This window comes from Prionailurus viverrinus, chromosome A3 (genome assembly GCF_022837055.1).
Source record: "Prionailurus viverrinus isolate Anna chromosome A3, UM_Priviv_1.0, whole genome shotgun sequence".
NCBI lineage: Eukaryota > Metazoa > Chordata > Mammalia > Carnivora > Felidae > Prionailurus > Prionailurus viverrinus.
In genome coordinates, this window is record NC_062563.1 from 23,484,493 (window position 1) to 23,497,042 (window position 12,550).

At 40.9% G+C, this 12,550-nt stretch overlaps 1 protein-coding gene across 9 annotated transcripts in view; it reads right to left on the reverse strand.

Moving 5' to 3' along the window:
• The window catches only part of PHF20 (PHD finger protein 20), a 173,053-nt gene that overhangs the window by 46,421 nt on the left and 114,082 nt on the right, over positions 1–12,550 (reverse strand). For all 9 annotated transcript variants that reach the window (XM_047853751.1, XM_047853750.1, XM_047853753.1 and 6 more), the window contains one exon: positions 1,061–1,339. In XM_047853751.1, coding sequence (XP_047709707.1) covers positions 1,061–1,339 — 279 coding nt within the window. The remainder of the gene's footprint in view (positions 1–1,060; positions 1,340–12,550) is intronic.

Genomic DNA, 12,550 nt, shown 5'->3' on the forward strand with positions numbered 1-12,550 from the left:
AGATTCTGTGTCTCCCTCTCTCTCTGCCCCCCCCCCGCCCCCACTCGCACTCTGTCTCTCAAAAATAAACATTAAACAAAATTTAAAAATTTTTAAAAGTCTTCTGAAATTCCCCCAGAAATTTGTAATTTTTCAATCTCTTAAGTTTTAGAAAAAATCTCCAGGGGCACCTGGTTGGCATATGGTGGAGCATGCAACTGTCAATCTCAGGGTTGTGAGTTTGAAACCCATACTGGCTAGAGATTACTTAGATGAAAGGGAGGGAAGGAAGGAAGGAAGGAAGGAAGGAAGGAAGGAAGGAAGGAAGGAAAGGAGAGACGGGAAGAGAGGAGGAAGGGAGGGAGGAAGGAGGAAGGAAAGAAAGGAAGGAAAGGAAGGGAAGGGAAGGGAAGGGAAGGGAAGGGAAGGGAAGGGAAGGGAAGGGAAGAAGGAAGGAAGGAAAGGAGGGAGGGAAAGGAAGGAGGGAGGGAGGGAGGAAGGTGGAAGGAAGGAAAGGAAGGAAGGGAAGAAGGGAGGAAGGCAGGAAGGAAGGAAAGGCCACCGAAAAGGTTCTTTGTACTAAGACATGAAGACGAGACTTTGTGGTAATCCTTACTACCTCCATTACAATTTTTTTGTTTTGGGGTTTTTTTGTTTTGTTTTGAGAAAGAGAGAGCACGCACGTGCAAGTGAGCAAGGGGCAGAGAGAGAGAGAGAGAGAGAGAGATAGAATCCCACAAGGGGCAGAGAGAGAGAGAAGAGGGCCTCACCTGAAGCGGGGCACAAGCTCACCCAATGTGGGACTCAAACTCACGAACCGTGAGATCATGACCTGAGTCCAAGTCAGGTGCTCGATGACCGAGCCCTCCAGGTGCCCCCACTACTGTAGTTCTCGTTCCTCCAGGAGGGTCACAGCCCTTCGATGTAATTCCTGAGGATCACTTGTCAGTTTTCATCTTTTAAGATTCAATTGGACCAAACCAACTTAACACCTTCTTCTGTGTCAGAAATGCAAGCAGTGTGACCTGAGCAACAGAGAGTACTCTATAATATAGATACAACATAGAACCAAAATACTTACTTGGGGAACTGGCAGAGACCCGCTTCCTGGTCAGGCTCTCCTGGCTGGCCTTGTCTGAAGCTGAAGAGCCCCTCGTTTGGACCTGCCTCTTTCCTGGGTTCTCATCTGGCTCTGGTGACTTCTCCATCCCGTGGAAATACTTCATGTGATAGTGCAACAGTTTGGCCTTGCGGAAAAATTTTAAACAATCCACAACCTTGCACCTGAACTTGTGATCTAGGTCGACAGCTGGGGCTTTACATGTCACAAAATCATCTGTTTTCTTAAAAGTATTTGTTACTGAAAAACAGAACAGAAACAAAAACAAAGATTCCTCGTGCTTATCCTACTTATGACAATACATGCATTACACACGGCAACAAAAAGTGAAAGAGCAGAAAGCATATGGAGACAGAGACATCAGGCAGCCATCACCTCCCCAGATTACTGTTTGGAAAGAAAGGATACAACTTCAGGATAAATAACAGACACTCAATCAAGATTCATCTTCTGAATGAGAAGATCAACATGTTTTTGTTTGCTTATTAGATCGCTTCTCGGCCTTTTGGCTAAGATCAAGTGTTTGCTTATTAGGCAGCCACACAAGTTCTCAAGGTTGTAGACTGTAGGGAAAGAACAGGAAAAATCCTTAAAAAAAAAAATCAGAAACCCAACCCACCAGTACTTAATACTCTTGACTTAGAACAGATTCAAACTTACTAAGATCCTAATACTTGTGTGTGTGGACAAAACTAGGGAATATTCTGGTGGGATCTTTTTATAAAACCAAAGGGATCTCACAATGATTTTTGTACAAAGAGAGTGTAACTGTTACAAAAGTTTTTGATATTTTGCTACTATGTACTTTGTTTGAACAAAGGAACTCAGTAAGAAAAAAAAAAAAAAGATAACCAAATGAGTGGAGCTGAAAGGCATGAGGAGAACTCAGGAGGACTCCATGATCAAATTTAAAGAGGCAAAAACAGTTTGAAATGCGTCCTCTGCCCCAAAAAACAAACAGAAGGCAACAATTTGCCATGTATCAATGACAAAAAATAAAGCTGTAACAAGAAATTCATGTGTGTTGGAAACAGTTTATTGAAGACTCCTTTCATAATGCCTTCACCCCAATGAGAGTAATCCCCTTAAATTCAAATTTTCCTACACTCTTGATTAGGTCACCCAAGAATATCCTAAAAAGACTTTTCTTGGGTGAATCAAATATTTCCCAAATACAATGATACAATTTCCATTAGAAGCAGATAGTATACTGAACCTTTGGTAAATATTAGGATTACATTTTCAAATACCATTCCACAATCAGAAGAAATAAAATTCTTAAACTCAATCTAAATCAAGTCAACATTTCCAAATAAGCACTAGGGTAAGATTACAAAACTGGTACGTTTGATGATCTGATGGATGCCACTATATGGGCATTTTAAACAAGTTAAAAAAAAAATACACATACACACACACATCCTAAAGCAGAATGCCTTAAAATCACTATCTATGACAAGAGATAAAAGAAAGAGGTTCAAATCAATAAGATACAGTTAAGAGAAGAAAACTAACATGAAACCAAATGGAATACATACTTAGAAACATGGGTGTACTGAAAAAGCATGTCAGTGGAGAAATTCAAAACTCAAACCTCCAGGGGCGCCTGAGTAGCTCAGTTGGTTAAGCGTCTGACTCTTGATTTCAGCTCAGGTCATGATCTCAGGGTGGTGAGATTGAGCCCCACATTGGGCTCCACACTAAGCAAGGAGCCTAAGATTCTCTCTCCCTCTCCTTCTGCCCCTCCCACCAGTCACACACACTCATTCTAAAAACAACAAAAACCACCTCAAACCTCCAATACATCCTAAAATTATTTCTTAAATTACAAGTGGTTTCTCTGGAATTTCCTCCTCTTGAGCCTATTACGCTGAACCATATGAATTTGCCATTTTTATAGATTAATAAAATTAAATATTGGCTATTTCATACGGTTCAACCTAATAATTCCTTTTCCATTTTGACGGTCTCCAAAATCACTGCAGACAACCCCACTAACCATCATATGAATAAGGTAAGGTCCAAAGTCAGAGAGCATCAACACCACCTGCCACCTGAGAACTACAGCAGTCAAGCTCAGCTATAGTAAACTCATGCATCCTTTGGCTTGTGTTTGTAAGCTGTGGTTATTGTGATAAGTTGACTTATAATGGAAAAGAACAATGCCAAAATACAAACATCTTTGAGTTTAAAAAAATATATTAAGGGTTGAAAATAATGAGAACTCCAAACCAATTCCATGAAAAATTACCATTCTCTCTATTCAAACACACTGGACCTTTGTGTACACACCACTGGACATTTGCATAAGGAAAAGACAGGACAGTGGCTAAAAGTGTGGGCTCTGCAGCTGGACAGCCTGGTTCAAATCCTGACTCCTTTACTTACTCCTCCTGGCTCTGCTTCTTCTAGTGCAGGGTGGCGAGATTAAGGGTAACTCCTTCACAGAGCTGTGAGACTTAAATGAATTACATGCAAAGATCCTACAAAAATGTCTGGCATATATTAAGTGCTCAATAAATATTGGTCCTTACTATTATATAGCATAATTTTAGACTTATAAACAAATGGGACTTATGAACAGCTTTTCAGGAATTAACCTGCTCATAAGCAGGATAGAAGTCCACACCATTCTCAGCCTCACTGAACACTCATGCTAGCGGCAATATGGCATAATGGAATCAGCTCAACTTTAAATTCCAGCTCTTTCATTAGCTGTATAAATAAATTGTACATATTTTTCAAACTATTTCGGATTTGGTTTCTCATCTATGAAAGGGAATATATACCACCTATTTCAAAGAGATGAGAGAAGGCTGTAACATATATATATATATGTATACATACATATATGTGTATACATATATATACATATATATGTGTGTATATATATATATATATATATATATATATATATATATGCTTGGCACAAAGCAGTTCATTTCAAATATTAAATACATCTTGGTAAACAAGCTTATGCCATTTATGGAATGAGGCTGGAGACAGCAATTATAATTACCAACCAAAGTGAAAACAGCCCTCATAAGCTCTGGCTGAGGACATATCACTCTGTAAGCACTCCCATTTTTCTGCATCCTTCTACAAATGTGAAATCCAAATGAACCACAAGATTCCTAGTCTGGCCACTCAGTAGGATTATTACCCCCACCTTTCAGAACATCTTACTTTTACAAACATAGACAAAGGGTTTTTGGTTTTGTTTTTTTAAATAGTCACATTACATGGTGCTGGAAAGTACCAGCTTAGTCCACCAAAATCCTGAACTATGTGCTGTCTGCCTTTTTTTTTTTTTTAAGTTTATTTTGAGAGAGAAAGAGTACACTAGTGGGGAAGGAGCAGAGAGAGAGAGGGAGAGCGAGAATCCCAACCAGGCTCCACTGCCAGCACAAAGCCCAACATGGGGCTCAATCCCACGAACCATGAAATCATGACCTGAGCCGAGACGAAGAGTCAGCCACTTAACCAACTGAGCTATCAGGCATCCCTGTTTTGTCTGCCTTTTTAAAACACTAATTGAAGTGCATTTCCATTTTCCTCAAATAGTTTTGTCAAACTACATGTTGGAAGTTACACACTTATCCCGAACAAACTCCATCAGATTATTTTAATCCAAGAATGTTGTAACTCTTGATGCTGTAATTCTATACATTTAGGTCTTTTTTTTTTTTTAAAGAGAGAGAGAGAGAGAGAGAGAGAGAGAGAGAGAGAGAGCAAGCAAGCATGAGTGGAAGTGAGGGGCAGAGGGAGAGAGAGACAGTATCTTACTCAGGCTCCATGCTCAGAATGGAGTCCGACATGGGGCTCAATCTCACTACCCCAGGATTATGACCTGAGCAAAAGTCAGGAGTCGGATGCTCAACTGACTGAACGATCCAGGTGCCCTATATCCTAGTTTTTGCATAGAACAGGAAACACAAGCCCTCTGTATGCACAATGAAAGTTGCCAGTTCAGCCAGGATAGGTCACATGGTTCTCTGTTTGGCACACCTCTCTCCCATGCAAATCAAGCCCTGCTCATCCTTCAATTGCCACCTACTTACATAAAGCTTTTGCCTTGGCCTCTCAGCAGAAAAGATTTTATCCTGCTTTCTCTGAATTCCCATAAGTACTTTATGGAAAATAAATCTTGTGGTATCTATCCCTTTCTATCTCTATTACAGGTGGTTCTGCCTTCTTTATTCTAAAATGTTGAAATGGGGGACAGGTTCCATTCTTTACTTCTCCTATGATACTTACCTTAGTGTATCACAACATTAAACAAGAGAGCTGGCCTCTCTTAAGACCATTTCCTCACCAAATGGGAAGAAAAATACTTATTTCACAAGGCCCCTACATGTTTCCCTGAAAACCCATTATTAACTACAGCAAGTTACTTGAACATTAGTTGTCATCATGGTTATCACTGACCTTATAGCTGTCTGTTTAAAACAATCAAAGTTACCGGTGGTGTGTACCATGTATCAGTGGCACAACCAGGAAGCCATGTATCAGTGGCACAACCTGAGAAATTTTAACATCCAACTGCCCTTTATTAATCAAACACTGAAGTGTTAATGTTAATAAAAGCACAAAAGAAATAGTAAAATGATAGACCCAGCAAAATGTTTTACATTTTCAAAGAATTTAATATTAGAATATGCACAGTATGACTATGCTAAAGAAAACCCACAAGAGAAATACAATCAAAACATTATGCACAGAAATATTATATACAATATTATAATATAAGTAATGGCAACCTTTTGGTTATGAGACTTCAAGTAAAAAGAACTGTTTTCTACTTTTCCATGCTTGCTAATAAGGTATAATAGCCATTACTGTCCTCACAATAGAAAGAATAACACAATGTTTTCATATTTCTGTATTATACTACTCCCCAGAACAGTGTTCCTGTAACCAAAGAAACATGGTGCTGGAAGCATGGTCAAGAACCAGGAGAGCAGGGGCGCCTGGGTGGCTCAGTCGGTTAAGCGTCCGACTTCGGCTCAGGTCACAATCTCGCGGTCCGCGAGTTCGAGCCCCGCGTCGGGCTCTGGGCTGATGGCTCAGAGCCTGGAGCCTGCTTCCGATTCTGTGTTTCCCTCTCTCTCTGCCCCTCTCCCGTTCATGCTGTGTCTCTCTCTGTCTCAAAAATAAATAAACGTTAAAAAAAAAAAAAAAACTAAAAAAAAAAAAAAAGAACCAGGAGAGCAGCTGGCTGCCCTAAGGGCCCACTGGGCCACAATCTGCATGGATCCCACGTCTCACACAGGTGTGTAACCTGGGTCCCAATAGGACTTTATTTGGAACATATGTCACTGATGGCACCAGCCAGCTAAGTGACATCATCCACTCTGGGAAACTAGAGTTTTTTGTCAACATTGGGAGCAGTTACCAGGAGACAAAAAGCAGAGAATATGTAAATTAAATCCTCCAGGGAGCCGGATTCAAAAGCTACCCTCTGGGGGCGCCTGGGTGGCTCAGTCGGTTAAGCGTCGGACTTCAGCTCAGGTCACGATCTCTCGGTCCGTGAGTTCGAGCCCCGCGTCGGGCTCTGGGCTGATGGCTCAGAGCCTGGAGCCTGCTTCAGATTCTGTGTCTCCCTCTCTCTCTGCCCCTCCCCCGTTCATGCTCTGTCTCTGTCTCTGTCTCAAAAATAAATAAACTTAAAAAAAAAAGCTGCTGAGGATTCAACTCAGTTTAAAAAAAAAAAAAAAAGCTACCCTCTAGGTAGTGGGTAAATCACTGGAACCAAGTTACTCCAGTTTTTTAAGGAAATGGTATGGAAATCAGTATTTCCAAGTAGTTACCGGTATTATCGTTTAAATGGTCTGTGCTCTTCCTCATGTTTAATAGATTTCTGTTTGAAGAAATCAAGGCAAAGCACAGAACTCTCCCCTGGGCTCCCAGCCTCAAAAATCTCAAGGGTCACTCTTGGCTCTTGCCTCTTGCCTCTCTCAAAATTACTTCTATATATTGCTATGCAGAGAAAAATGGTCCACAGAATTTGAATTTGCTTTTAAGAATGGTAACTCTTTTTTTTTTTTTTAAACATTTTTTTTTTCAACATTTATTTATTTTTGGGACAGAGAGAGACAGAGCATGAACGGGGGAGGGGCAGAGAGAGAGGGAGACACAGAATCGGAAACAGGCTCCAGGCTCTGAGCCATCAGCCCAGAGCCTGACGCGGGGCTCGAACTCACAGACCGAGAGATCGTGACCTGGCTGAAGTCGGACGCTTAACCGACTGCGCCACCCAGGCGCCCCAAGAATGGTAACTCTTAAGAAGGACTATTTCCTTTACTTTTGGGAGGAAAATAAATTTAAAAATTTATCCTAATAATCCCTGCCTCCAAGTATTCACATCCAAGTGTAATCCTTTTCCCTTGAGTGTGGGCAGAACCTGTAACTTGCCTCTAATAGAATAAGCAAAGTCACTTTTGTGATTATATTATGTAATATTTAACATGTACTTTACTAGCAGGTATTCTCCTTTGAAGTCCTGATGAAACAAGCTGCTATGTTGTGAGCTACTCTACAGAGAAGACAAGTAACTTGTAACTGAGAGTGCCAGCAAGAACGTGGCCTTGAATGACAGCCCACAACGACAGTCGACAACAAACTGAATGCTGCCAACAACCATGTAAGCCTGGAAGCAAATCTTTCTCCAGTAGAGTTTTCAGATGAGAATGCAGCCCTGGTCAACCCCTTGACCGCAGTCTTGCAGAGGACCCAGGTAAATTCTGCCTGGACTCCTCATCCACAGAAACTATGAGAAAATAAATGTGTTGTTTTAAACCACTATGTATGTGGTAACATGGTTACACAGTGACAGATAATCCAGAATAGGATCAGAAGCCCTCTCATTTTCTATATACTTGAGTAAAGCTTTATACTTTCCCTTTTATGATAAGCATACATTAATCTTAAACTTAAAAAAGTTTTTAAACTATGTTTTCTGAAACATGGCTTAGAAATAATATCCTGTTTAACCCTTTTTTAAACACCCCCATTGCTAGTTCCTCAATCCTCACATTTAGAAGATTATGATGGTGATATTTAGTCTTGTTGACCATACTCAATCTGGCATTCCAAGCCCATGTCAATCTAAATACCATCTTGCTTTCCAAATCCATCTCCCATTAATAATCCACCATGAGGCCTTAGTAGCTGCCCAGCCAACTGCTGGCCCCAACAACTGCTTCTTGCTCTCATGGCTCATACCTCCACTCAGGCTTTGCCCTCTCCCTGCCATCCCTCGCAGGCTTGGCCAAGTACTCAATTCTATCCAAACTCAGCTCACTCCATGAGCAGGAAGGTGTCCAGATGGCCCTGGCTCTCAGGGACCACATGCCATCAACTCCTGGCACAAATGACTACCTGATGCACCCCATCTTTGGCACTTCAGATCTGTTCCCATATCCTATCCTTTATGACTTCCCCGGCCAAAGAATAAGGGCCATTTCTCATTGTCTTGTACATGTACCCTCAGCACCATGCCCCAATACAGTTGGTATTTTTACTAGCGATGACACCATGTGATCCCAATAGTTTAATAATTTTTTGACATGTACTTCAAATACTATAATGGGTAAAACATTTTTCAGGTCTGCGAAGGAATAATTTTATCAGCTCTGAAGCAACAAAAGGCAATCAAAAAGAAACATGAACAGATGCAAATATTCACAGCAAGTCCAGTCAAATGCATCAGATAAAAAAACAAAAATGTCCTTAATTAGAAAAACAGTTAAATAAATTATGGGAAGTCTGCATTATGTAATTCTAATCAGCTATTTAAAAGAATGAGGCAGCTCTGTATTTACTGATATAGATAATTTCAAGATATACTAAGTGAAAACAGAAAGTTGCCTAGTCCAGGGGCACCTGGGTGGCTCAGTCAGTTAAGGGTCTGATTTGGCTCAGGTCATAATCTCATAGCTCATGAATTTGAGCCCTGCATCAGGCTCTGTGCTGATAGCTCAGAGCCTGAAGCCTGCTTCAGATTCTGTGTGTCTCTGTCTTCCTTTGTCCCTCCCCCACTCACACTCTGTCTCTCTCAAAACTAAACATTAAAAAAAAAAAAAAATTTATCCCTAAGGATTAAAAAAAAAAAAAGTTGCCCAGTCCATACCATAGTGTATGACCCTACCTATGGTGACAAGTGGGGAAAAAAGATATTATAAAAATGCATATATAAAAATGCAGGGGGTTGCCTGGCTGGCTCAATCGGGGGGAGCATGCAACTCTTGATATCAAGGTTCTGAGTTTGAGCCCCACATGGGGTATAGAGATTACTTAAAAATAAGATATTAAAAAAAAATAAAAATAAAATCATTTTTTAAAAAGTGCTCACAGAATGAAGAAGATACAGGAACCAGTTTGAAAGGCTCCCACTGGCCAAATCTGGAATAGTGGTGGGTATTAAAATAATGACAGACACAGATTATAACCCACAGAAGAAAGTAAGAATCCATGAGTCCATGTAGATACAAATAAAGAAAGAGGGAAAAGCTCTTCATAGTAAAAAAATACAACCAGTAACATGTAGAAGAAATTATTAAAATTAGAAATCACCAGTTGGCAGCCATTACAGTAAAAATTGTTTCAGACAGGGGCACCTGGGTGGCTCAAGTCATGATCATGGTTCGTGGGTTCCAGCCCCCACATCAGGTTCTGTGCTAACAGCTCGGAGCCTGGGGCCTGCTTCAGATTCTGTCTCTCTCTGCCCCTCCCCCACTCACACTCTGTCTCTCTCTCTCCAAAAATAAATAAACATTATAAAAAAAATTTTTTTTAATTTGTTTCAGACAAGAAATACCAGGATGCCTGGGTGGCTCAGTAGGTTAAGCATCTGACTTCAGGTCATGATCTCGCAGTCCGTGAGTTCAAGCTCTGCATCAGGCTTTGTGCTGACAGCTTGGGGCCTGGAGCCTGCTTCAGATTCTGTATCTCCCTCTCTCTCTGCCCCTCCCCTGCTTGTACTCTGTCTCTCTCTCTCTCTCTCTTTCTCTCTCAAAAATTAAAAAAAAAAAAAAAAAAATTAAAAAAAATTTCAGAAAATAAAAAATACTAACAGATGTTAAAATAATAGGTGAATGTTTCATGGAGAAACAAAATATTTATATAGCCTCAAAATAACCTCTCACAAGAAACTTATTAATTATAAAGGGAAAAATAATAGCTTTACAGAACAGATAAAACCCTAGCCAAGTGATCAAAGTTAACATCACCAATAAATGGGACAAACAGGTATCGTGTGCCTCTTGATAGAATGCACTTAAAAAGAACATATCACTTACATGGTATTTCTTCTAAAAGTCAATAACCTAAAGCTAATCCTGAGGATAGAGCAGAAAACACCAAATTAAGGGACATCATATCCTTTAGAAATGTCAAGTTCATGAAAGACAAAGAAAGACTGAAGAATTGGGCTCAGGTCATGATCTCACAGCTCGTTGAGTTCGAGCCCCACATCGGGCTCTGTGCGGACAGCTGAGAGCCTGGAGCCTGATTCAATTCTGTGTCTCCCTCTCTCTCTGCCCCTAACCCACTCGCATACTGTCTCTGTCTCTCTCAAAAATAAATAAACATTAAAAAAAAAATAAGAAGAAGAAAGACTGAAGAATTATTTCAGATGAAAGGGGATGAAAGAAACATGATGATGAAATCCAATGTATCATCCTGGATTGGATCCTGGTCAGAAAAAAGTTTTTCCCACTTTTGCCATAATGGACATTATTGGAACTGAGGAAGTTTGAATAAGGTCCTTATTTTGATAATCACACTGCAGTAATATAGGAAAATGTTCTTGTTTTTAGGAAATATGCACTGGAGTATTTAGGGGTAAAATTCTGCAACTTATGGCAAGACAACTCAGAAAAAAATACTTTTAAAAAATAATAAAGCAAACACAGCAAATTGCTAACTAGTGGGGAATCAGGTTGAAGACATATAGGAATTTTTTGTACTAATTTTCCAACTTTTTTTTTAAGTTTATTTATTTTGAGAGAGAGAGTTGGGGAGGGACAGAGAGAAGGAGAGAGAGAGAATCCCAAGCAGGCTCACCGCTGTCAGTGAAGAGCCTGATACGGGGCTCAACCCCACGAACAGTGAGATCATGACCTGAGCCGAAACCAAGAGTTGGACGCTTAACCAACTGAACCACCCAGGTGCCCCTCCAACTTTTTTACAAGTTGAAATAATTTGAAATTATTTCAAAGTAAAAACTTGCTAAAAATATATGCAGAGGGGCGCCTGAGTGGCTCAATCAGCTAAGCATCCAACTTCAGCTCAGGTCATAACCTCACAGTTCATCAGTTCGAGCCCCACATTGGGCTCTCTGCTGTCAGCACAAAAAGCCTGCTTTGGATCTTCCTTCTCCCTCCCTCTCTCTCTGTTCCTCCCCCACTTGCTCTCTCTGTTTCTAATTCTCTTTCAAAAATAGACAAATATTGGGGCGCCTGGGTGGCGCAGTAGGTTAAGCGTCCGACTTCAGCCAGGTCACGATCTCGCGGTCCGCGAGTTCGAGCCCCGCGTCGGGCTCTGGGCTGATGGCTCAGAGCCTGGAGCCTGTTTCCGATTCTGTGTCTCCCTCTTTCTCTGCCCCTCCCCCGTTCATGCTCTGTCTCTCTCTGTCCCAAAAATAAAATAAACGTTGAAAAAAAAAAAACAAAAAACAAAAAAAACAAAAAATAGACAAATATATATCTACAGACGGGCACCTGGCTGGCTCAGTTGGAACTCTCGATCTTGGAGTTGTGAGTTCAAGCCCGATGTTAGAGACAGAGTTTATTTAATTAAAAAAAAATTAATATATGCAGAAAAAATATATATACACAGGAAAACTACTCTGAGGCCACAGAATAGCTAAGTGTGGGAGGAAAACCACCCCACCAAGGCTATCCCCTAGGTGCAAACCTCTGCACTCAGTGCTCACAAAAATCACTGAGCATTTATTCCACAAGATGGCAGAGTTGCCCCAAATGCCAGAGCTGTGTCTGGAGCTGATAATGCCTCTCTGGACTAGAAGTGTGCTGCCTTCCTTGGCTCCTCCTCCTGCTGTTCAAGAGCTTCCTTCACACAGATTTCCTAGATTGTGACTCCGTCCCAGGCTAGAAATTCTAAGATTGGCACCAGCTCAGCACACGATCACTAAATAGTGACTAATGTGACAGCATCCTGACCTCAAGGGACCCTGTTGGATGTTTCTGACGATGATACCGCCCTCCTTCCTGCTTACTTACATAATACATTCCTGATGAATGAGTCCTCAACAAAACTCTCTCTCTCCCAGCCATCTTTCTAGATCATCCTGTACTCACCACTAAATCCATGTTCCAAAAGAAACACCAGAAACATCGTTCCATTTCCAGATCAACACATCTTCCTCCCTCAAAATAAAGAATTCCAAAAGCACCATCCTGTCTGGAGTACTGTCATCACTTGTACCAC